The sequence below is a fragment of the Lissotriton helveticus genome, chromosome 4_1, assembly GCF_964261635.1.
Source record: "Lissotriton helveticus chromosome 4_1, aLisHel1.1, whole genome shotgun sequence".
NCBI lineage: Eukaryota > Metazoa > Chordata > Amphibia > Caudata > Salamandridae > Lissotriton > Lissotriton helveticus.
Window position 1 is genome coordinate 1,133,039,803 of NC_136063.1, and position 27,016 is coordinate 1,133,066,818.

Genomic DNA, 27,016 nt, shown 5'->3' on the forward strand with positions numbered 1-27,016 from the left:
CGGAACGGCTCGAAAGATTTCGTTGTATGTCTATGTGTCAGAAGGGCTCGTGCAGCTCCATTCTGACAGCGACACCCAAGGCTTTAAAAAAAAAATACAAGTGACCGCACGCAAGCACAGTACATATCCATATTTTTCCTTACACCTTGGCATCCCCTTAGCGTCACGTGGGGGCTAAAAAGCCCCCCGCCTTGCTTTGTAGTCAAAGACATTATTCTAAAAGGGAAGAGCCCATTTGAAGCAAGGCAAGATCTGTGCTAATGAATTGAAAGTGATTATTTCCAAAGAGAAAATGTATTTAGCGCGAGAGAATATCAAACAATTTAAAACGTCAAAGAGAGTCGTTTTCAATTGTAATAACAAACGTTAAAAAATTGAATTTAGATATTATAAATAACAATTAATTTTTGCTTCAGCTGAATTTTCAAAATAATTATTCTTGTAAATACCTGATACTTTTATTTTAAAAAATTATTTCAAAACTACTGGGCACATAACCCCAACCTTGGTTTTGTCGTTCACGTACATTAACAGTCACAGCATTTAAACATGGCCTCTTCGACGACAAATGGGCAGCGGGCTCCCTGGGAGCGCCTATGACGCGTTGGTCCTTCCTCAGTGTTCATGTCGCTCCCACTGGCAGAGCTCTGTCGGTTCGCTAGGGCTCGCGGACGGCGTTGGTTTGTCCCGCGGGGCGAACCGTAAGGGAGGGTGATCCGCAGCTGTGTTGGTGAGAGCTGCGAGCTGAGACAGCGGCTACTCCTGGGACCTCAACACCGCCGCCCGCGGCAAGAGAGACAGCAGGGGGCGGCGGACTTGGCGACCATGGTGAGCAAAGGATGGCCGAGAGGGTCACCTGCAGGGGTATGCTTGCTCAGGAGGGTGGGAGTAGCGGTCGTATGAGGAAAGAGGAACTGTATCGCAGGCGGGGTACGTCCCTTCAGCTTCCACTGATGCCAGTGCTTGATCCGAAGCTCAGATGGCTGGTTCCGCGATGCCGGTAGCCTATACAGTGACCCGGGATTCCCCTGAGGTTTCTCAGAGCAGGGGTGAGCTCGGGGCAGGCGCTACTTCTTCCCTACACTGGAGATGAGAAACTGTGATTATCTCCGGAAAGCAGGTCACACTGTGCACGGCTCCTCTGCTCTGCCCATTCTCCGTAGATTCATCCCGCGGAAGCTGGGAGCGCTGCCGCAGCCCCCGGCACCCTGGGACCCGTAATTGCTGGTTTTCATTTCCCTGTTAAAAGTCACAGTGTCCACGCTTTGGAAATGGAGTTGGCATCCTGGGATTTGATTCTGACAGCTCAGTCTGGCACTTTCGCTTCTGGCACCCCGAGTGCTCACCTCAAAGCAACATTTCTCACACATTTGGATACCGAAGGACTGACTGATACGGGTATTCAGCGGCTTCAGTTCACAGTTCTTCTAGGTGGCCATCATCCCAGCACCACCCAAGAGCCATCTGTGATCAACGTCAAAGAAATAAGCTCTGCGCTTCCCAAGATGCCATCCCCGGGGTTCTTATAAATCAGTCTAAAACAATCTGATCATGAATAAAAAATAGAATACTATTTGAGAAAAGGAAACTGTTATAGGTTCATCCAAAGGAAATCAAGCTCGTGTAGCACATTGCCTATTAGGCTCTGCCTCTGTTTAATCCAGCCAATGAATAAGAAGTTGGTACTCGGCTTCTCGTATTCCTACCACTGCCCCAAACACCAGCGGAAAAAGCCCCCTTGCCGCAGTCGCTGAAAGGCCGCACAATGTACGTTTGAACTGAGAGCATTGTAGACCGAGGGTTTTTGGTCGTGTTTCCAAATATCTAGCTGAGCAGCTCTTTTAAGTTTAGTCCTCCACAAAGATCGGCTACTCATTAGGGTCTTCGTGGAATTATTTTTCTGACGTTATGTCTGCGGTGTTCCGCATCACTGTCAGTTCAGAATCCTTACATTTTCAGTGGCCGACATTTGACACGTTTTCCCTTTCAAAATTCTGCTTATACTTTTTATTTCACCACTGTTGTAATGCACCCGAAGGTCATGCCGGGCCGAATAATTACGTTGACATCGAAATTACAGTCTTTAGGGCATAAAGAAGGACTCGTCAGCAGTGTGCTGCTAAAGGAGTCAAACAGAAAATGTACTTGTACAAGAATGTCATTCAAGCGGGTGCTAGTATCAATAGTTTAGTAAAGTGAATGTAATTCGAGATTGTGATTGTAGGTGGCTAGCAGTGTCTGGCAAACAACGAGTAAGTTGTACCATGAACGGATGAGTATTACTGCCCTACCCCCACAGAATGCGATCGTTGAAGTGGCATGCTCACAGGTCCGTCATGTCCTACTTATTTAAATTGCCATCCCTTCGTGCCTCCCCTTTTTGATTGTCTTGACAAGCCAGCGCCCTACTGGCTGTCGATTGTTTGTTGGCCTTTGATTGGCAACTAATACACATGTTTTGCTGTTAACATTTTCCATCTCTATTAGAGTTTAAAGTATCAAACCCCTTTGAAGAGTTGGAGGTACTTATCCCTCGAGTTTTTTTTTTTATCAGAAACACTTGGGGCGGGGTTTGTGTTATGTATCTGACTTCTGATTTAATAGATATCTAAACGTTTTCTAAGGGGTTGAAATGGAGGGCATCACTTTTCAGTTGAACTTCCTTAGACACTGAAACTGAGCGGAAAACTTGCTAACTTGATGTATTCCACTTGTTGCTTTGATCATTTCTGGTCTCCCTCCCCCGGACCAGGATGCTATGAAGGCGTATGCATTACGTGTTTTTTTGGGACATGCGCCATCCATGCAAACGTGGCCTTTTCTATCTTGCTCTCGTGATGACACACTGACATGTACTTATAGGAAATGTTACACTAGCGACAGCACAGTTAAGATGAAACATGTGAGCGGAAAGGCAGCATTTCAGTTTACCACCTCCTCCTTTGGTATACTGCTTTTGAAAAGAATACCAGTGCAAAGTGCTTTTAATCAACTCGACTATATTGGTGAGGTGTTGAGTTGCATATTGTCTTTTTTTCTGAGTTACAGACGGTATTTTACTTACTCTGTCTGTGTTTGTACTGGGAGCTCGGAATATTAACCCCAGCCCCAGTGTTGCTACTTTAAGGAATCCCCAACTCACTTCTGTAAAGTTATGTTTGCATATAATTTATGAAGTACTTTACCAACTTGTGGGTGTGTTTAGTTTTCGTAAATAGTATTTCATCATAACCAGTTGTTTTGTCTCTGTAAGTGTTATTTTAGTGTTAAACATAGCTGATTGTTTTGAAATTAACCTTAATGTTCTTTCTTTTCTCTCATAGATTTGGCCCATCACTCTAAATGAACCTGGAATAAACCCGTTTTAGTGGCGTGCCTTCTTTTTTTATTTTTTATTTATCTGGACGTTCTTTTTTTAACTTAAGAATTTTTTGCTTTTAAGTGCTATGAAAAAATTGGCATATTGTAAGGTGGTCCTTGCCACCTCACTTGTTTGGGTTTTTTTGGATATGTTTTTGTTACTTTACTTCAGCGAGTGTAACAAATGTGATGAGAAGAAGGAGCGAGGATTACCAGCTGGTGAAGGTGAGTCACCACTAAATATTCTTAGCATATCATGAGAACGATTTTAAGTGCCATGGGTTTTACAACTAATGGTCTATCCTTTTCATTTACAAACGTACCGGGAAGAATCTGTTTGCTGAAGCAGTTTGATTAAGTTGATTGTGTGTGCATATACAGACATTTTATTGTTAATTGTAAAAGCAGGTTGTTCACTGAAGTTTGTCATTTTGTCAAGAACTGCACTATCCTTAAATGGCCAGTGTTTACTTCTCCATTACACTTGACTAAAAAATGTTTTTTTTTTAAAGTCGAATATATGTTACCCGTGGTCTAAAACAATGTTTCGCCATTGGATAACGTTAATTATACAGACAGAAGCATGCTTGACAGTAAGGAACTGGAATAGGTGTAAGTGAGATCTTTGTTCTTGTAGAGCAGGTATATACTGGTGAAAGTGCTATGTTTTATGCGCATCCAAGACTTTGTAGAGACCACTCTTCCATAAAGCCTCATAGAAACATTTGCATGGGCTGCCTTTGAAAATGCCTACCAGGTTCATTTATGTGTTTGGAGTTTGTCTTTAAAATATGTTCACTGTGATCTATTCAGCTGGTTTGTGCAATATGACATATTGACGTAGTCAGAGTGGCTCTTACATTTTCTTGGCCAGATTGCAGTAAGCGTAAACCTCTTTCAAGGGAAGATAGCCATTGTGGAAGCAGATGTTTCTCCATTTGTCTTCTCTAGTTACTTATCTGAGGGTTCGAGGAAGGTCTTCCACTCCATATGGCAGAATCATGACCTTACATTGTCTGTCTGCGTGATCTGTCAATGAGAGCAGAGTGGTTAATAGTGGGTATGGATTTAAGGATCGTTATTAAGAGTTCTTTTGTACTAAATCTAAAACGGGAGGAGACACTGGGTGTGCTGAAAGCAGAGTGGAGAAGTGGGACAGAACTGCTTGAGTCCCGTCCTAGACTTATCTTTTCAGGGAAATTGCTCTCTACCTAACTGAACAAAAATAGATAGATTCACTAGTACAAATATTATTGACGCAACCTCTTACAGAATAATTATTTTAAAAAATCATATTGACCATGACTGCAGCAGTGAGTTTCTTTCAACAGTTTGTTGGTGTTATAATACAACATAAAATGTCAATACAAAAAAGTGTGTGCATGTGTAATATATCTCAAATGGAACAGTATGGCATCATATTTATTATCATTGAGTGTGGTGATGGGGCCGTGACTTGCAAGCTGTGAAGCCTGTAGTGCGGCATGATGGTGCTCTGTTCCCTGTAAAAAGCCAATGCACATCTGGATTTGTTTATTCCATGACATTTGTTCATGTGTATTTGATTTATAACAAGGTATTTTAGCAAAATCAAGTGAGGTTCAAGAGCGGTTGTGACTAATAGGAAAGTTGGTTCCTCATGTGAAGTCGTTGTGACATGCTAGGAGGAAATGCAGTGTTTTTTCTCATGCTAATTTCCTTGTGCTGAAGTAATAACATTGGATTTCACCTTTGCACTTAAAACATATACTTGTGAATATGTATTTGTATATAGATACTTGAAATCGTGTTACTGTGCCATATGTGTTTTCACTACCATGACATACATAGATATGTTCTGAAGGAGTATGGCTGCTGCATTTTATGATCTGATTGTTGTTGTTTGAATGAGATCTATTTAATTGAACCCCACCTCAACATTGTATGAAATTACTTCAAAGTGAAATCTGCAAACTATTACACTAACGTCTCCCGGATTGAAGTGCTCTGTCACATTACTATTGTGTCAGTATTCTTCTTTGCCGTCTATAGTGTTATACTATTTTCTTTATTAAAGCATTTTTGTTGAAAACTTCTTCTCATAAGCAATGTGTATCGTTACTGGCTTCAAAACCTTATGAAATATTGCCACATACTACGAGGCTGATGTTGTTAAGCTATGGATTTTGTTTGATGTTAGCGAGCCCTAACTTTGCCCACTTTCCCTGGACCAGCTGGTAATTTAGGGCACTTGTTCCCACCCAGTGGGTGGAGGCCAATAACTGGGGAGCAATCCTGTTCATAGGGTCCCAGAAGAGAGAAGAACAATGAGCTATAAGGAAGCCATCTGTAACGGAAAACAACACTGCTGCCAGTGAGCCACAGATATGCCAACTGTGAATCACATACTCCATAGTGTCCTTCCCGGAAACATGACACGACGTCCACCCGCTAGAAAAGCAACGAACGAACATCCATGACAACCTCTGCATGCACTGATGGCGTGACTCATTGGCACCAAAATCTTTGTACTGCCGAATTACATTGTTTATTTTAGTACAAAAAAAGAACCACAAAAAAAAACGCTCGAGGACTCGTGAGTCTGATTTCAGAAGTTATGCTCACAACGCGAGTGCAACTTCAGTTGAAATTCTTTGACGGACACATCAGCATCAGGTGTTGAATCTCAATAATGAGCTTTGGTCAAAAATGGCAAGTTCGGCCATTTCATGTTGTAGTTTACTATCGAGTTATGCTGCTTGTAACCAATTTCAACACATGCAACTTAGAGTATATGCAAAGAATTATGTTCTTTTGCAATGGTAGCCTTTACTGTTAAAAATAAATAAATCAATGGTTTACGTTCTAGGGAGTTTCTGCCACCATGCGTGCCACCACGTGCGCCACCACGTGCAGATTGCAGTGATCTGAGCCCGCCCTTTCAGTATTGAGTTTTGCAGTGTTTGTTGAAACGTACTTTAGCAGTATATGGTGACTGGGAGCGAACTACACATTTCAGACGATAATGCTTGACCACAGAAAGAATGTATTCTCCTTAAAATACTGGTACGCTGGTTAACCTATGGTTGTATACGTTTATGTTGACATTGCTCCTCCTTTTTACTCCTGCTCGGTATGATGTACTATCGCTGCTGCTGAATTCAGTTTGCGGGTTTTGTTGGTGAAGCGGTTGCATGCTTAATGTTGGCAACTTAACAGTTTTGGTACTCATATTTGATCAATTGTAAAGTGCTTGGTGGCAGGTTTCTGATAAAACGCACTTACCTGTACTGTTATTAAAATAATGCCACACTACTTCAATTTTTAAAACGTGTGCATCAATTTAAGGGTGAAAGAGACTGTCTTATTATAAATATTTTGCTGTTAGGGTTGTATAACTAGGAGTGATTAAATAGATTATATCCGTTTCTGGAGGAAATGTGATTGTGTTAATTATTCATGTATGATGAAATTCCAACAGATGCGTCCGGTACTGCTTCGCTGAATCAATTCAGGCCTCTTGAGCTTGGACAAGGAGGGCCATCGGAATTTAGAAAAGGCGGCCAATGGCAGGAGGTTCACTGGGAGCTTATTTGAAAGCCGAGGGCCTCATTCATCTGCAAACTCCTATCTCGTTTGGAGCTGCAGTGCGATTGTGTGGTTTAGAGTAGTCTTTGGTTGGTACAGGACAAGGATCCTTATCTGGTCTGTGAACCATTCTGTGTCACTACACAAGCTCTGAAGGGTGAAAGGGTCTATAAAAAATACTTTATTTCTGATCAGTGATGTGATCAGTGTTCTGTAGTGATACAAAGGGCTAGGTTGGATCATAAGTACAGCTCAGTCAGCTGAGGTCTCTTTACTGGATATTTACATACTTTTTTCAGCTATATGCAAAATTAAAGGCAACATGTAGTAGGCTGTCTGGGGTGTTAATCTAGGGGTTAGTGATAGTACTGAGACTCAAATGGTCAATGCATGTTGGGTGCGTTTTTGCACTTCTGTTTAGTGTCTTGTAAAATGAATATGGTTTATCAATAAAGTTCTATATCCCATTGAAGCAACTTCAGAGTGAATAAAACAGCGTAATTGGAGAACCATGAGCGTCTTATCCAATAACTTGTATGAAACCTCGCTGTGTCCTATATATACATGTTAAGCATATAATAATAAAAGCATAAATAATATGTACATTTCTTTTTTTAATAATTTATTAAAAAAAAGCATATCTTCCCATGACATTTTTGTTTACAATATGGAGCATTACTATACAGCATGTGACATTTTAAGGAATCGCCACACACCTCGACATACTAATTTACACTCTTTCTGATCGCTTCTAGTTCACAGATTACTGCACACTTCTTCGTTTCCTTGACCTGGCAGAGCCTGTTTCAATGACTGTAGGCATTGTATCATTGGGTCCCATATATCTTTCAGCCTCGAAGTAACAGGTAGCTCCTCCGCATATGTTACTAACTGTTCCTTGCAGTACACCATATCTTTAAGCCATCTTTTTGTATTAGGGGCACTTAAGCTTTCCCAATAAATTGCTATGTGTCTTTTTGCTAGAAATAGTGCCCCGCTGCTAATCTACGATTGGGTGGTCTCCGTGATGTAACCAGTCCCAGGAGACACATCTGCGGAGAGGCAGGCACCGGTTCAAGTAGCTTCTTACCCTGTATGTCGGTCACCTCCCTCCAATACTCTCTCCTACTAGAGGGCAAACCCAGCTAAGATGCGAGAGATCTGCTTCCATATATCTATACCATTTACAATTAGCATTACTCCTTAATCCTTACCTATTCAATTGCACTGGAGGGTAATACATCTGCTGGACAAACTTGAAATGAATAATATGTAGGTTGCAGTTGGGTGTGAGCAGCTTAGTGAGAGAACAGCAGATAACCCAGTTTGCTTCTGCTAGTGGCATATCTAATGCTTCGTTCCATCTCACTAGTTCCTTCTCTGCGCACCTGTATTTTTCCTGCGTGCTGCAGTATAAAGTTTAGTATAAGCCTGTCCTGTTTCGGTGCAGTAAGCGGAATCTGTAGTACCTGTAGCGTAGGCGGCTCAAGTGGGAAGGATGGGTAGAGTCGTTTAATGGCTTGTCTAAATCGCATATATGTAAAGAGATGTAATTGGGTCTGAGTATCCCCAGCAGCTATCCCTGTTAAAGTTAAAAACGGATTCCCTGGGAAAACCTCCCCAAATGTGCATAGTCCCATCTCCTCTAGCATGAGGTATGCCTTACTCTCTTGTGTGATTAATATGTCAGGGTGTTGCAACAGAGGTAATGCCGGAGCATATATTGGTTCCTTGTCGCGCTAATTTCTTCCATGCCTCTATCGTGCTCTGTACTGGATTTATTGTTTTCCGCTATATTCCCCTTCTTCTTTTCTGTGGTATTAATGCTGAAAGTGGTATCAGGTATTCCTCATCCGATTATATTGCAACATGTGGAATGCTCTCATGCAGCTTGTGCCAGTAATGCGCAAAGTGCACTTGCGCGCAAAGGCAATATAGGTATATATTTGGCGCTCCAAACCCTTCCTGTGCAGACGGGCAAGTTAGTTCCTGCCATCCAATTCTCGGTTTGCGGCCTGCCCACGTTAGCGTTATTGGATATGATCTCAGTTTTGCGAAAAAGTGTTGCGGTATGGGTATGTTCATGAATAAATACAAATATCTGGGCAGAAACACCATTTTTAGGTCGACCTCTGCCAATGCGTTTGCGCATTGCAGATGCAGATCTATTGTAGCTGAAACAAACTCTTTGAACCAAGCGCGGATTCGGATTACATGCAGTTCATGTGCCCGTGCACGCGCTTCAGACCCACCACAGCAATGCCGAGAGAGCTTCACACTTCAAAGGTTCCCTCCCAACCTTCCGACTTCAGGCGTTCAAGCATGAATTTTCCCCAGCGCGCAATGCCGAGGGCTTGTTTTTACCAGCATCCTTCTATGCCAGATGCCTTGTTGCGTTTGGATTGGTACCATTGAGCTGCTCACAACTTATTGGTAATTGGACCATGTGTGCGATTGCGTCGTCGGTATGTTTTAGTCACTATGCGCAGTTGGTAACGGCCACTAATTGTTTTTTTCAGTGCATTGTCACAAGCTAATTTTATCAGAATCCCATCATTGCCGCGTCTTTCCCTGTTGATTGCCACCTTGCTAAATACAGGCAGCATCCAACTGCTGAGGAGTTGAGCTTCTAATTGTGATTACTTGCCGTTAGTCAATGTGGCGGTTACACGTTGTAACATACAATAATTCACTGGGTTTTAAAAATCGGAGCTACTATGTAAGCTAACAGATTACTCTGCTACCATATTAGATATTGATCGTTTAGATAAGTGCCATTAAAAACTTTTAGAATCCCTGTACCGCACTAGCCTTGCGTTAGGTAATGGGCATTTATTATCTTTTTAGCGCATTGGCACCAACTTACTTCACTGTGAAATCGCCATTGCCGCTTCTTTTCTTGCTGGGCATTACTTTCGCAAATATAGGCAACACATTCCTGCTATTTGCGCGTTCCTGCTATTTGGGTGTAACTGCTGATACACTTCCTTGCTATCCTACTAGACACTGGTCGTTTAGAAAATGTCAAGAAAAGGTCCTTCTATTTGTGCCGCATTTGCCTTGTACGTTGGGTAAAGGACAATTAATGTAATTTCAGTGCGTTGGTACCACTTTACTTCAACGGGAACCCGCTATTGCAAAATTTTTCCTTGTGGTTTTTATCTTCGTAAATAGAGGCAGCACGTTCCTGCTCATTAGGTGAGATTGTTATTTGGGTTTAATTGCCCATAAGAAATGTGGCTGTAACATACAGAAAGCGGTTGGTTTTTAATAACTAGGGCCAGGATACAAACTAATATACTTCCCTGCTATTACAGCAGATATTGATCGCTTCGGATATTGCCACAGCTGTCTATTTTGATAGCCGAGATTTATTGCGCCACATAAGGTATATTTATTCATATGGGCTAATATGCTCATGTTTTTAACACATGTTCTAGTGCACTTGGTGGTGGTTATCAAGTCTTTTATTCTTTACACATATTGATTTGAGCATGCAGATTGTGCAACACGTCGTTTTTCTTCCTTTTACTTTTACCTACTATTTAATCACATCTTTGGGTCCACCACAGCATCACTCAGCACCACCACATTATCTCTCAGCACCACCACATTATCACTCCGCACCACCACATTATCACTCCGCACCACCACATTATCACTCCGCACCACCACATTATCACTCAGCACCACCACATTATCACTCCGCACCACCACAGCATCACTCGGCACCACCACAGCATCACTCGGCACCACCACAGCATCACTCGGCACCACCACAGCATCACTCGGCACCACCACAGCATCACTCGGCACCACCACAGCATCACTCGGCACCACCACAGCATCACTCGGCACCACCACAGCATCACTCGGCACCACCACAGCATCACTCGGCACCACCACAGCATCACTCGGCACCACCACAGCATCACTCGGCACCACCACAGCATCACTCGGCACCACCACAGCATCACTCGGCACCACCACAGCATCACTCGGCACCACCACAGCATCACTCGGCACCACCACAGCATCACTCGGCACCACCACAGCATCACTCGGCACCACCACAGCATCACTCGGCACCACCACAGCATCACTCGGCACCACCACATTATCACTCGGCACCACCACATTATCACTCAGTACCACCACAGCACCACTCAGCACCACCACATTATCACTCAGCACCACTCAGCACTACCACAGCACCACTCTGCACTACCACAGCACCACTCGGCACCACCACAGCACCACCACTAAGCACCACAACAGCATCACTCAGCACCACAACAGCATCACTCAGCACCACAACAGCATCACTCAGCTTCACAACAGCATCACTCAGCACCACCACAGCATCACTCAGCACCACCACAGCATCACTCAGCACCACCACAGCATCACTCAGCACCACCACAGCACCACCACAGCATCACTCAGCACCACCACAGCATCACTCAGCACCACCACAGCATCACTCAGCACCACCACAGCATCACTCAGCACCACCACAGCATCACTCAGCACCACCACAGCATCACTCAGCACCACCACAGCATCACTCAGCACCACCACAGCATCACTCAGCACCACCACAGCATCACTCAGCACCACCACAGCATCACTCAGCACCACCACAGCACCACCACATCACTCCGCACCACCACATTATCACTCCGCACCACCACATTATCACTCAGCACCACCACAGCACCACCACAGCACCACACAGCACCACTCAGCACCACACCACTCGGCACCACCACTCAGCACCACAACAGCATCACTCAGCACCACCAGAGCACCACCACAGCACCACTCGGCACCACCACAGCACCACCACATTATCACACAGCACCACTCAGCACCACCACAGCACCACTCAGCACCACCACAGCACCACCAGAGCACCACCAGAGCACCACTCAGCACCACCACAGCACCACTCAGCACCACCACAGCACCACTCAGCACCACCACAGCACCACCACATTATCACTCAGCACCACCACATTATCACTCAGCACCACCACATTATCACTCAGCACCACCACATTATCACTCAGCACCACCACATTATCACTCAGCACCACCACATTATCACTCTGGAACACTACAGCATCACTCAGCACCACTACAGCATCACTCTGGAACACTACAGCATCACTCTGGAACACTACAGCATCACTCTGGAACACTACAGCATCACTCTGGAACACTACAGCATCACTCTGGAACACTACAGCATCACTCTGGAACACTACAGCATCACTCTGGAACACTACAGCATCACTCTGGAACACTACAGCATCACTCTGGAACACTACAGCATCACTCTGGAACACTACAGCATCACTCTGGAACACTACAGCATCACTCTGGAACACTACAGCATCACTCTGGAACACTACAGCATCACTCACCACCACCACAGCATCACTCACCACCACCACAGCATCACTCACCACCACCACAGCATCACTCAGCACCACCACAGCATCACTCAGGAACACTACAGCATCACTCAGGAACACTACAGCATCACTCAGGAACACTACAGCATCACTCAGGAACACTACAGCATCACTCAGGAACACTACAGCATCACTCAGGAACACTACAGCATCACTCAGGAACACTACAGCATCACTCAGGAACACTACAGCATCACTCAGGAACACTACAGCATCACTCTGGAACACTACAGCATCACTCTGGAACACTACAGCATCACTCTGGAACACTACAGCATCACTCTGGAACACTACAGCATCACTACAGCATCACTCTGGAACACTACAGCATCACTCTGGAACACTACAGCATCACTCTGGAACACTACAGCATCACTCTGGAACACTACAGCATCACTCTGGAACACTACAGCATCACTCAGGGCCTCCACAGCATCACTCAGGGCCTCCACAGCATCACTCAGGGCCTCCACAGCATCACTCAGGGACACCACCACATCACTCAGCGCCACCACAGAATCAATCTGTGCAACCATTCAACAACAACTGGTTCAAATATGTTCTCTCAATGTTTCAAGCTTTATTACAAATGTCACAAAAAGATGTTAATATTTCACTTCTGTTCTTGGATTTTCGTCACAATAAAATACACTGAACATAATCTTCACAAAAGTTATTTAGAAAAGTTTAAGCTATTGCCATTATAAATTACGATCACTTTTATTTAAGTATTAATTATTTAAAAAAATTAAAAGCATTTGTTATTTGTAATATTAATACATCTAAGTCACGTAAATACAAAACATGTTGCATTACAAATGCTATAGGTGTCACATTTGCGAAAGTTATAACTATTGGCATTGTAAATGACCAAGCTATTAATTTAGCTATTTTGAAAACCAACACATAAATAAAAAAATAGTCATTTACAAGACCAATAGCTCAAACTTTCCTAATGCGAGACCTATTGCATTGCAAATGCTTGTTTGAATTGGCAATTCTATCAGCAAGGGAGAATGGTAATCTAGTTCAACCACCCACTTGGTCCTCTTGTTTCGTCAATGCTTCGCCATAATTCTCACAGACTACTACTTCCGGATCCCTATAAACTCAGATCCCTAGATATTTAACGGGGTTAGTGCTCTGTATCAGTGGAAACTCAATTTCACATTGCTTTGTACACGGGTCAGCGGAATGATGACTGATTTGACCCAATTTACACTCAATCCTGAAGTCATTCATATGTGATGGATTCCCTTAGTAGTGACTCGAGATTATGGGCGGTTCCCTTACATATAGGACCAGATCATCTGCGCACATTGACATGCTTAGGGGTCTTAATTAAAATCCCATTACAGTGTCACTGTGTTTCTGCCTTATCTTACACATTGACATTGACATTGACATTGACAAAAAGAGAGGGGTTGGGCCCTGTGGGAAAGAGGGTAGGTTGGGCCACGTTATGCTCCAAAAAGGGGAAATTACCTAAGCCTCTAAAACTGATTGAAACATTGAATGTACAGGAAAAAGGATAAACACAACTTTATTAGTTTATCCTGACACTTGGTTTATGTCGTTTTTTCTTTATGAGAATTTTGGAGAACTTTATGGACAAAAAAAGAGCATCATCAACTTCACATCAAGCCATACACAATTGTTTGCACAAAAACATACAATATTTATAAAAAACACAATGTGACAATTTTAAATACAAAAACAGTTGTGCTTGCAAATTAATACAAAACAAATCAATAAACAGTTTCCGAGAAACGGAACCTGAAGATGTATTTATCAAATTATTCCCAGAGGGTGAACAAAACCTTTTTATACCACCCACATCCCTGTTAAGATATTGCTATATTCCAATTCATTGTAATCAGGGAATAGACAATTGCCATGAATGCAATCTCTTTAGAAAAACGGTAAATGCAATGCCGACGCGTTTCGAGTCTCTCTGTATGAGTCACAGGACTCTCATCAGGGCAGGATGAATCATATCCATGGGAACTTATTTAGCCAAGGATGCACTGAACTTTTTGGAATGTCTTCGAAACCGTGGTTGTCACTCTTTGTTTTCCGTCTGGCTCTATAAAGGACAACCGGTTCACTTTTACTCGGGGTGTCAAGTGTAGTTTGCCTGTTTGTCCGTCAAAGACAGGAAGCTTGAATGGATCCCGCTGTTTGATTTCTGGCCAGTTCGTGTGTATGTGAAGTTCAAAAATCTTTCGCGCTGTTTGTGTCTCTCGTCCGTGGCTTCTTACACGTTAGCGGCTCGAGCATTATTTCAAACAGATGTGGCGTCAGGGGGCAGCTCTCTCTTTTTCCTCTGTGGATAGCAGATGGTTCAGCTGTGTTTCCACAGCCTCACCACTGATTCTGTGTAATGGAGTTGTACCTGGAGAAGCGTGGCTCAGTGGTTAGAGGCGGCAGACCCGGATGCTGAGATCGGCCGTGGACCAGGGTTCGATTCCCGGCCTCGGCGGGTCTCGGGCTCTAAAATTCCACGGACTCGACAATTCTCGCTCCGGTGCCTACTCGACTCACGGGGTCACACTCTGCGACTCTGGGCAATAGCTTGCTTAATCTCCACTACGGCCCCTCGCGGTGGGATGCCTGGCTTTCACCTTGTGGATACCCTGCCGGGGTATCTCACAGGGGAATACCAGGACGGGTTCCCTAAGCAAGCGCCTTGATACCTTCGGGTGATACGTGCGCTATATAAGTCGCAATACATTTACATTTACATTTACCCATCGGAGGAATGTCTGGGGTAATCCCATTCTGCGTAGCATTGTAAATATGTACCTCCATTTCACTGAGTCAGCTGCTTTTGTTGCATCTAGGAGGGCGACCGCAGCCGGTACGTATGTGTCAAGTTGATGGAAGGGAGCAAATAATGTGCGTAAGTTGTGGGTTGTTGATCTCGTGGGCACGAATCTCGCTTGATCTGGCAGGACCAGGTACTGCATTAGAGGCTTCAGCCCACTCACCAAGATATTTGCCAGTACTTTGGCGTCAGTATTTATAAGCAACAGCGGTCCGTAAGACTCGCAAAGTTCTGGGTTCTCATCCAGTTTGTGTATAGTTATTAATAGTGCTTCTCAGAGCAACTGGGGAAGAAGGCCTTGCTTATATGCTTCTGTGTACATTTCAAGTAACTTTGGCACTAATAGTACCTGGAATTCCTTGTAGAATTCTCCTGTGAACCCATCTGTGCTGGGGTGTTTGCCCTTAGGGAGAGTTTGTATAGCGTCTTTAATCTCTTCTTCTGTAATGGGTTGCATAAAATATTCCCATTGCCCATCCGAGAGCCAGGCTAGCGCAATGTCTTGCAGGTAGTTCTCTGTCTCTGTGGCCTGTATTTTGGTGGTATAGAATTGTGCATTATATTATGTGAACATTTTGAGTACAGCTGAGCTCGGGTGCCCTGCCGTGCTTTATCCTTCCTATCTATTATTTGCACTATTTGTGTAGACGCCTGTATGGTTTGCAGCTTCTGCGCCAGTGTATGCCCTGGTCTACCCCCTTCCCCATATTTGCCTCCTGTGTGTCTGCGTGCGAGAAAGCGAAGCTCCGGATCTGTCATCCTGATATTCTGACAACTCTACTCCAATCTTAGCTAGCAGTTCTCTGTCTAATATCTGTTCATGCTCTTTCTCTATCTTTGGAGGTCTCTTTCCAATACATACATCTTTCAGAATCCCTGCCCTTTTGCTGATACAGCCCCCCCAGAGTCGCCTTAAAGGCTTCCCATAGTGTTTGTGAGCTTGTTACTGTGCCTGAGTTGTTTAAAAAAATGTCTACTATGGCCGTCCCTACTTCCACTTTAAATGCTCGGTCCAGTAATGCCTCTGATGGGAAGCACCACGTGCACTGTTCGGCCGTTTGTGTGGGCAGTAAAAGTTCCAATCGGACCGGGGCATGGTCCGAAAGTGCCTTCGACATATGCTCTATCGATGTCGTCCAGTTGCTTGCTTACTTTGGATCCCAGCCAGAAGTCTATTCGAGACCAAGAGTTGTGTGTGAGGGAGGTACACGTGCCCTCCCAAATGTTCGAATGCTTTGTTCTTCACTGGCCAACCAACCCTTGCTCATCCATGCCTTCCCTCTGTTCTCTTGCTGCCTGTTTAGCATGGCTGGTAGCCTGTGTGCCTCTGTCTAACATTGGATCTTTGCATGTGTTAAAGCCTCCCCTTTCATATGATCGCAGTTGGTGCTAATTCCTGTAAATGCACCTAAATGTGCCCAAATGCGTGCAAAGATGCCTGGATCGTCTATGTTTGGAGCATATATGTTGACTAGTGAGAGAGTTGTACCACCAAAGTCGCCTTGAACTATTATATATCATACTTGTGTGTCAGTTTTGGTGTACTGCACTTCAAAATCAATACAAATATAGACCTAGACTTTTTAGGCACATTATAAATGTATCCTTTTCTGGTACACCATTTATTATATTATAATTACAAATTTACTCCCCTATTTTTAATTCTCGGGGTGGTGGGTATAGCCTGGACTAGTGCCTTATTTAAACAGTCGCCTGGTTCCCAAAGAGTAAAATTCAGTTGCGAGCTAACATACAACACACACTCAAGTGTCAAACTGTGATAAGGAAAAACACAAAAAAGGGTGTCAGAGCAAGATGGCAGCTCACAGGCGCACCACCAACGGGAACCTGGCAGGTACTCACCAGGGTTGCCCTGTTCTCATCATTGGCACCATCAAGCTCAATAAAGAAATATGTCCAAGAAACAAAAGAAATAGTTTTGTGAAATTATACAGTGAAAGAAGACCACAAAGTAACCAATATGTGTCAAACAACATATAAAACCACACACCAACACAGATATGCAATTTTATTCAGTCTCTTGTGCTGGGTATGGAAGTTAAAAAAGAAAGTAGTTATGGTTGCTAACTATCCAACCCGTACTACTTTACTTGCCGACATGTTTCATTGTCAACGGAATTTCTGGCAATTTCTTCAGGGTGTCTTATCTATTTAAGGCCACTGCATATGGACACATTAGTCTTCAAAACCTCATTCGGCCAACAGTACTCATACCAGCCGAGAGGGTAGAGTTCTCATGGTACTGGAACCGCAAATGTCAGTTACTTTTCATCCCCTTCAATTTTCAGACCGGTAGATGAAACCTGGCGTTTACTCAGCCCGTCTGCTTCAGGTTCTATCTCTGCCTGATGGTCTCTGTGTGTGCTGAGAGTTCTGCCCTGTTCAATTTTCAATTTAGGCTGTGTTCTGTCAGTTTTCCCCATATTGTCTCATAGTTGTGTGTGCAGGGTATGGCCTGTTGGGAGCTTGGCGCACATGTCCCACTATTTGCCTGCCACCGGTTCTAGAGTAGTCCTCCCTAGGGTCTGCAAACATCAGCGCTAGTACATGCTGCCACAATTTTTCCTTGTCATCATTCTTTTCCTCTCCCTCCACTGGTGTATGCACTCTTGCTGCCTCAGACCAATGTTTACGTTGCCTACAGCCCAGTTTTAGTTTGCTATATCGCCTCTTGCTCGCCCCTGGCAGTTAAATGGAGTTTCCCCCTGCTCCCAGGCAGTTCCTGTGCATTTGGGCGGTTGTCTTCTCTGGCTGGTAGTCGCCTATCTCAGCAGGATAGATAGCGCGACCGAAGGAGCTCGCTCATGGCGCGGCCATCCAGTTATATGTACATTTATTCAGCAGACTTAAAGAATATTTATAAACCTAATTACTGTACATATTTATTCAAAGAAATACACATCTAGATACATACATTTAAACACATGAAATGCCTAGATCAACCGGGATATGGTGTACATTAGTGTTTGAGTATGGTGGTTATGTGGGGAAGAGCCAACTCTTGAGTAGTCTTCTGAAGATAAGATAGTTATCTCTGGATCTTATGTTTGGGGGTTGTGAGTTCCATAGTTTGGCTGTTTGAACAGAGAAGGATGTGCCACCTATTGTTTTTTTTCTTGTGCTTTTTTTGAGGTGATGTGCCAATCTGAAGCAGATGTTTCTCTGAATGTATTTGGTGATTATATTCCTGATGAAAAGCGGCCCTGTTCCATGTATTGCTTTGTGGGTGATACAAAGCAGCATAAATGTGGATCTTCTGGCAACCGGCAACCGGTAACCGTTGTAGGGCCCTCAGGGTAGAGGAGATGTGGGCTTGTGGCTTTACATATAGCGGTAGGCTGGCAGCAGAATTCTAAATCTGTTGTAGTCTTTTCATAGTTGATAAAGATCCATGGTAGAGGTCATTGGCATAATCAAGTTTAGAAAGTACAAAAGAGAAAGTTGCCTTGACCTTTTGTGGAAATCTCAGTGGGCGTGGGGGGTGCATTACAGAGTTTTCATAGTAACGAAGCTTGATCTTGCTATTATGTCCAGTTGAGCATTCACTGATAGCCTTTTAGTCAATGGCAATTCTAAGGTTTCTTACTACCTTAGATACTTTAGGGGGTGGCCCCAGATCATCAGGCCCGATGGTGAGTGGGTCATAATTTTTCAAATCTCCACATGGGAGCATTTCCGTTTTGGAAGCATTCAATTTGAGATGTCTCCATGTCATTCACTGATTAAAGGCTCTGAGGCAACTGAAAATGTGTGAGTTTCCAATGTCTTTGTGGCTTTCCAGTTTAAGGAGTAAGTGAGTGTCATCTGCATAGTTACAGCATGTAAGCTGAAACTAATTGATCATTGCCGATAATTACTTCATGTACATGTTAAAAAGTATGGGTAAGATGATAGAGCTTTGAGGGACCTCTGCTTTTTTAAGTATGGTTGGGATGAGAAAGGTGGAGAATGGATGACATTTGTTCTGTTTTGAAGGTAGGATGTGATCCAGTCGAGAGCAGTACCCTCTATGCTGGCTTTATAGAGTCTTTGTATTAGAGTGTCATGGTCAACTGTGCCAAAGGCAGCTGAGAGATCCAAGAGAAGTAGTGCAGCAACCCCTTTCCTGTGTACTGTGTGTTTTTAAGGTCATCCCAGTTGGTGATGAGGGCTGATTCCGTCCCTCTTCCTGGACACAATCCTGTTTGGAAGTTGGAAAGTATGGAATTACCTTCAACCAATTGTGACATCTGGTTGAATGCTGCTTTTGATCAGTTTGCCCATGAAAGGTCTATTTATAATTGATCTGTAGTTGTTGGGGTTAGGCTGGTCCAGATTCGTTTTTTTTAGTAGTGGGTATTTGTATGCCTTTTTTAGGATTTGAAAAGACTCCTGTAGTTAAGGAAATATTGATGATGATTCTTCCTGGTGTGGCAGCAGAGGTAGTTAGAAGAATGGTCTTGAATATTTGTCGTGGACAAGGTTCATAAGGGCTGCAGGCAGGCATGCTTGCTTTGACCAGATCCATACATTCATGTTGTGATATTTATTTTAAAGAATGAAGATGGTGAGTTAGCCTGCTCTTGGAGGGGAGTTTTTGAAATGGGTTGGCGCTGGTGATTTTCCTTTGTTTTAAATAGTAGTCTAACATGCCTGCTTTGGTAGTGTAATGATTTGACAGTTTGTCCATGAATTTTTGAAGAATGGGATGAGCTCCTTCTATGTATTTAGGTTTACGAAAGTCTGTGAGAATTTTATAAAATTCTTTATTTGCACATTTAGCATTTTGAATTCTGTATAAATAGACAAGTGCTTTTTGTTGGTACTTTATTATTTATTTATTTTTAGCATTTTTGGTTGTTGACTTGCATATTCTATTAAGTTTCTGTAGGTGAATTTTGTCTTGATTGCTGTTTTGTTTAGAGCCAGGTGCGTGACCGGTTACTAATTCGCTTTTTCTATCTCTAAGTTGTGTATTTTTCCTGGGTGCCTGTTTTCTTTTGTCTTGTTTTGTTCTGAGTTGTATTGTGATATCTAAAGCTTCCTGTAGCAACTGATATAGATTTTGAGCAAAATGTATTCTGTCAAGATTTCTGTTGGTTGTTAGTTGTGTTTCTATATATTACACGTTAAAAATTGAGATTGTTCCATGGCCGAAAGTTGGATGCATGTAAGGTGGTTTAAGTGTGTTATTTTGTGGTGTTTTAAGTTGGAAAGCTAGCAAATGGTGGTCTGAACCATGTGACTGGAGTAATCGTTTGAAAGGACCTAGTTCTGGATTTGCAATAATGACATCTAATATGTGTCCAGTGATTTGTGTGGGTTTGTGGACAATTTGATATAAATTCAGTGTGTTTAGGCCAGTGATGAGGGTGTGTGGATGGGGCATATTAGGTTTGTCAAACCAAATGTTTGGGTCATCAAGAATGCATAATTTGGAGTGTAGTGTTATCGAGTTAGAAACTACGCTTGAAAATGTGTATGGGATTGTTTTATTGATAGTTGGAGGTCTGTCAAGGAGAAGGACGTTACAGGAGGAAGATGGTGTTGGGTTGCATCTGGTGAAGGGAACGTCGTCCAGTTTAGTGAAATGTAGTTGTTTGCTTTAATAGAACACCTAGTCCACCTCCTCTTTTGCCTATACAGTTTTGTGTGAGAGTTTGATAGCCTAGAGGAGTGGCTTCATGCAACACTGAAGTCATGTTATCTCCCAACCATGATTCAGTTTTGAAGAGTAGGTCAGCTTGTGTGTTAAAGAGTAGGGCACAGATGTAATGCTTGTTTTTTGAGAGAGATCGGGCATTTATTAGTCAGCAGTTTAGAGATTGTGTTTTTGGTGATGGCTTGACTTTATTTTGTAGAAGAGTGAGCAGTATTTTTTTTAACTTGTAGCAGGTGTCATTAGTGCTTGTATTAGCTGTATGAGGCTAGCATAACATAATAGGCTCTTTGTGAAGTGCACATTCAACCCTAAGTGGGCTCTATGCGAATGTTGATAGGTCACATATGCTTGTTACCCATCTCATTGGCACTCATTTTGAGCCCTTGGAAGGAGGAAAGGCACCTCAGACCCACAAGGACTTTAACTTCTGTCTGTGAGGTCAGACACTGATTTCTGAAATGGATGAACTGCCAGATACAGCATGGTGAGAGGAGTGCTTTTTATACTTACAATACAAGGACCACACACAAACATTCAAACAGCAACACCGTGCCGAGACTATAATCGCAGGGCAAAGGGCATGTTAACTATGAGATTGGTAAATACCTTCCTTTCAGATAATACAATCCCACACCCCCAGCTCACTAAACCTACATCAACCTCCTAGCCAGAGATGGACAAGAAGACATTAGCGAGAACATATCACAGGATGACTCTTATTCCAGCCTGCAGTTGAAACCTCACATTTGCATCTAGAGAAATCCTCCCACAACTGAAGCTCTACAAGTCCATACAAACAGCTGATTGTGCTATGTAAATGCCTGCAGAGTCATTTGATATGTCGAGGGGTATTGGTTAGCCAATTTAGGTTCCAGATATGTTTTGGAATGTTAATCCGAAATCACAGAAGTTGTCTGGTGTCCAGTGAAATTTGACAAAATCGTTTGGCACATCTTGAGGGCTAGTACGGGTGGATAGAGACAGTACCATATCTGACTCTACCTGACATAACACTGACTAAAACAAAGAAAAATCTACCTTTATGCCCCACTGCAAGTTTTTTTTCCCTTTAATCTAGGTTACTGTTTTATGGAAATACAGTAACAGACGTGACCTTTTAAAATTTTGGCTACACAGTGTTAAGATCCTCTTATCAGAAACCCAACTCTGGATCCAATGGTTTCATGAAGCGAGTTTATTGGATAACTCTCCAGAGCAGCGTCGCAGTACTTGCCTTCCTTCCAACTGACCCACCACAAAGCATAACATTCCTGCATCATACATAAGGAAGGAATGTCACATAATGAATGAACACTGCATATAACACGCAGCTTTGTTTTTGGATGATCGAATGTTATCAGTTTTTCGGAAAAGTAAAGAAATTCACCATCATTATGAAGGAAATCGGTATATTTCGAGGCAACAATGGTAGATGAGGATTGTTCTAGTCTGATAATTAGGCACCCTTTGATGTATGTCATCATTAGGCTTGTTTTTTAAAGCTTTGTGTTGTAACTTTGCCCATTTTACCCTTACCTATTTTCTGTCTTTACTTGATACCACCACGCCCTTTTTTTTTTTTTTTTTTTTTTACCCTTCCCATGTTTTGGTTTTCCGGACTAGAGTGGAATGTTAGTGGAATGTTAGAGAATGTTGACATTTGGTGCTGTGAAACTTTTGCTGTGGCTCTTTTCTGAGCAATGTGATTTTGAGGCACTTCATCTGCGAAACAAAGAAGATTGTTTTACTTCATTCAAGACTCCAGTGTTTGTAATACAACACTGCTTTTTTTTGTTGTTGAGATGTGTTCAAAGTAGGGCAGGAACAGAGCCAGATTTTTAGGGTACCCATGCAAGATAATAACGAACTAAAAAGGTGTGATAGACAAAAGACCTGTTTTGAGTGTTCCCTATGTTTGTATTAAAAAACGTATTTTGTCACTGGTTTGAGGTAGGCATTGGATAACATTGTTGACTTAATTTGTTTCCTAGTATCCAAGATCTTTTTGTAATTAAAGTGCTGGCATGTATAAGTTGATGTATGTATTTGATAGCCTCCTCTCATTTCTAAAGCCCAGTGCTGAAAACTCACCGTGGCTGATGTTACCTTCCACACGAAGATGTCACTTAATTAAATTCGTTTGTCTTTAAAATAAAGCTACTGTTGTGTTGACAAGGACATGCAGCCGTCTGCCAAATGAAAATATTGAGGGTTTAGTAAACAGTTTCACATTACCCATCATATAACTGTGCAAACATAACACTGGTTGTACTTTGTTTTTAACCTAATGGCACAAATCAGTCTATAAATAATATGTGGCAGATTATAAACACAACTGAAAGCCGGGGGTGTTGCATAACACGGGAAAGGAAGCTCTCTAGAGGAAGCAAGCGTGTCATTGATTTGAAGAGCGAGATTGCAGTGCTTCCTCGTGCGTTCACGCGCGCGTCCTCGTGCACTCACACGCGCGCGCCTCTGTACAAAAGGCAGGTGCAGACATCCCGAGCTCCTTCAGCCTAATATGCCGCTGTGTCGTGGCCCAGTGCTGGCCGCGCTTCACTCAGGCACTCGAGGTAAAGGTCTGCCTGAAGAGCTCGCATATAAATACTATATCTCTTCATATGCCATGCGATATTCTCTGTATCACTGCAGAAGATGTTGGCTTCATCCTGTGTGCTGACAGGACGTTGGCGCTCCCTCTGGGCCCTTAATCCCGATGTTTGCCGCTGTTGTGTTCGCGGTCGCTGTGTGAAGGCCGCCGCGCTGGACTCCTGGCGGCCGGCCTGTTGTCTGTCCCGCCGAAACTTTAAGTTTCTCTGAGCTCTTTCCTAAGAAGGGCCAACGAGCCACTGGCAGGAGCGCCCGGTAACGTTTAGAGAAGCGGAAAGTGATAGGTCCTGCTCCCCTTCTTAGCGTGACTTGTATTCGTTTAGGCAAAGGTTCGGGGTTGACGTCTCATCAAGGGCTTACCTAAAGACACTGCAGCAGGTGTGGTGACACCGGGGCAAGGTGTGTGACGGCCGTATCCGATATATTGTGCACCTCAAATAGTAATACCACTTTTGACTTTCATTGGGCCCTTTAAAACAGGCAGGCACTCTGAAAAAGAATGATTTTTCCTCCTAGAGGAAGACGCATATCTATTCCGATGAGAGGCATGGCCCTCAAACCAATTGTTTTTGTAGGGTGGAGCTTTTTTTAAATTCGTTTTTGAAACTCGGTGTTCCAGTAGCTAACTCGCGTCACATAGAGAACAATTTTTTTCTGCTAGCACCTCACATTACTAGTGGATGAAAGAGTATATTTGAGTGTTAAGACTGTTACTGGCTTGTAAAGGATAGGAGTCATTGCCGTTTAAAACCATTTACTTTAATGGTTAAAGCGCACCCTTTTTAAACTGGTTGCACAAACAATCTTCGTCTTGACTACAGCCTTCTAATTTTGTATACGTGGCAAAACTTGGAGAAGACCTATCGCACACAGCATATAAGCACAGGGAAGTGGGTGTGGCAATGGAGAAGGCTCCAAGTTCTGTTTAACCAGGAAGTGTTTCTGTGGTTAATAAAAGACGCTGAAAGCACTGTTAAATATTTGGCTGAGGTCTTGGGTATTGCCTTCAAGTGGCAAAAGTGAAAGGAGGTGGTAGATGTCGTTTAAAGTAGATTCTGTGGTTTGTAATTATAAGTTAATAGCCTCTGTATAGTAGTGTGCCGAACTCTAAGAAGATAGTTTGCATTACAGACACAATGTGTCCAACAGGATAATTTGAATGCTGGGATATTATTTTCTATTATTGTGTACCCCCATTTGTGTCATGGATGGTCTAGAATAGTGGTGCTTAACCTTTGGACTTCTTTCGGCCTCTACTTAATCATTACTGGAATCCTGGGACCTACTTAAAATGCTTCCTGGAAAGCAAGGATATGCGGCTAAGCAATTTCGACGATTTGAACTTCAAAACAATGCACACAAAATGCAGAAAGAAGGATAGAATCTTACAAATACACACAGGATGATAATTCACAAATGTAAAAAGAAATTAAAACTTTGATTTTAATAGGAAGTTTGTGGCTTTTATCAGTTCAACTGAGGCCACCCTTTATCCATACTATATTCTGTTTGATGCATTTGCACTGCCCCCACAAATTATCTGAGGACACCAACTTAATTTGCAGCCTTCAATTTCAAATTCTTCAACATTTACTGAAAGTTTAACATTTTCAGTTTTGCATATATATACACACACTTTATTAATCTGTTTATATTGTGCATGTTTCTAAGCAGTCACCTATCCCCTTAGTAGGCTTCATGGACTCTCAGGGGTACCCAGACCACAGGCTAGGAACAGCTGCTGGTTTAGGACTAGCTGGTCTTCAGCTGGAATCCTACAGAGGAACAATCACTCGTGAAATTGGGCAGCTGTTGCCACAGCACTTTGGCATTGGTGTTTCTACTTGATGATAGGCAGGCTTACCTTTGCAGATCAGCATGAAATGGTTTTTGCTTTTGTTTACTGAATGGCAGATTTGAAAGGGCATGCAACACTCAAACAAAAAAGGTTGATGTCCGTGGAAATTGATTAATAGAAACTCTAGACCCCTAGGTTAAGACAGGAAGCACCAGAAACTGTTGTATGGGTGCACGTTTAGTGTTCCTTCCTGTACCACTCCTTTGTTTCAAGCCTGTTTCTTTTCAAGAACTGGAAAAGAAAGACCACACAAAGGCTTTACTAGCTCTTGTATTTAAAATAGGAATAGGTAGTGGTGGATAGAAGGGTCGGACCTCACGATTACTGTATGTATGGGCTACAAAATAAATTCAAGTACAAGGAATGCTAGTGTGGCTGTAAGTGGTAAGAATCGTCCTGAGGCAAAATAGCCGGGACCGCTGTTATTTTAAAAACGCTACTTTGCCAATTGATTTAGAAAATGTATCCTATGTTTTTATCGCCTGAAATTTTGCACTGACTGAGTCCAAGAGTTAGTCCATATATTTTAACGGTGTGATAAGTTACCTGTGTGATTGCCGCCACCGCCTCTCAGGAACCCAGGTGGGCAGGACTTTCTCCAGGCTTCCCCAATCTCCCCCACAGTCGAGTAAACGCTGCTGAGGGCCCCCGCCATCTTGGGTGAGGGCAAGAGAAGGGCGAGCAGACGACTGCTCGGCCCCTCCCACCCTACCGCCATTTCGGAGTACAAATGAAGCCACTGCCCCGGAAGCGCAGCGGACGGGCGCAGCGGGCGCGCCGTCAGCGCGCCAAAGGCAAGCCCGTCTGTGCCCGTCCGTGCTCGGCCCGGGCTCAGGGCCACCCCCCCTGACCAAATAGCCCCAGACAAAGCGGCACTTAGATACAGCAGAGAGATACTAATGGGGCTGGACCCACTATCAGGTAAGGCTATCTGCCCACGTTTAGCACCTAACCTGAAATCTGAAGACAATTACACTTGCCCAATCTGTCTCACCTATCCACCCCATATAAACCCCCTTCCAATCGATCTAATGGCCAAAGTAAACCATGCCTCTGACAACCAGCTCCCTTCTGGCGAGAAATTGCTTCCAGAACCGGGATGCAGATCAAAAGAAGAGCTGAGAAGTGGGCTACTAAACGTTAGATCTCTTCCCAAACATGCCACCGAGATTCAGCTCTTGATCGAATCCAATAACTTGGATATTCTGTTCCTTACGGAAACTTGGACGGTGGCTGGCTTAGAGCTTGAACTAGGTCCAGCCTGCCCAGAGGGTTACAAGATTCTTCACAACCCAAGGCCAAAAGAACGAGGGGGAGGAACGGGTATTATTTTCAGAGAGGAACTGAACATTGCCTTGCTAGACATAGATAAAACCTCCTGCGCTGAATTGTCTGGGATATCTATCAAACTTGGCTCAGGCTACTGCCTCACTGGCCTAATCTGCTACAGGCCACCAGGGTTCATTAATGCTATGCAACAACAGGAACTAATCTCAGTCATTAACAACTTGACACTCACTCATAGCAGAGTGCTAGTACTGGGGGATTTCAATTTGTGGACTAACGGCACCCTAGATACAGCCTATCATAATATCATACAATCCTGTGCTAATTTAGGATTAAAACAATGGGTTGCCGCTCCCACTCACAGG

General features: G+C 43.3%; 1 protein-coding gene across 1 annotated transcript in view; it reads left to right on the forward strand.

Annotated features, from left to right (window-relative positions):
- Positions 1–617: 617 nt before the first annotated feature.
- The window catches only part of GALNT1 (polypeptide N-acetylgalactosaminyltransferase 1), a 664,945-nt gene continuing 638,546 nt past the window's right edge, over positions 618–27,016 (forward strand). Inside the window, exons 1-2 of the mRNA XM_078687736.1 lie at positions 618–828; positions 3,324–3,585. Of these exons, the coding sequence (XP_078543862.1) occupies positions 3,447–3,585 (139 nt within the window). The 5' untranslated portion in view covers positions 618–828; positions 3,324–3,446. The remainder of the gene's footprint in view (positions 829–3,323; positions 3,586–27,016) is intronic.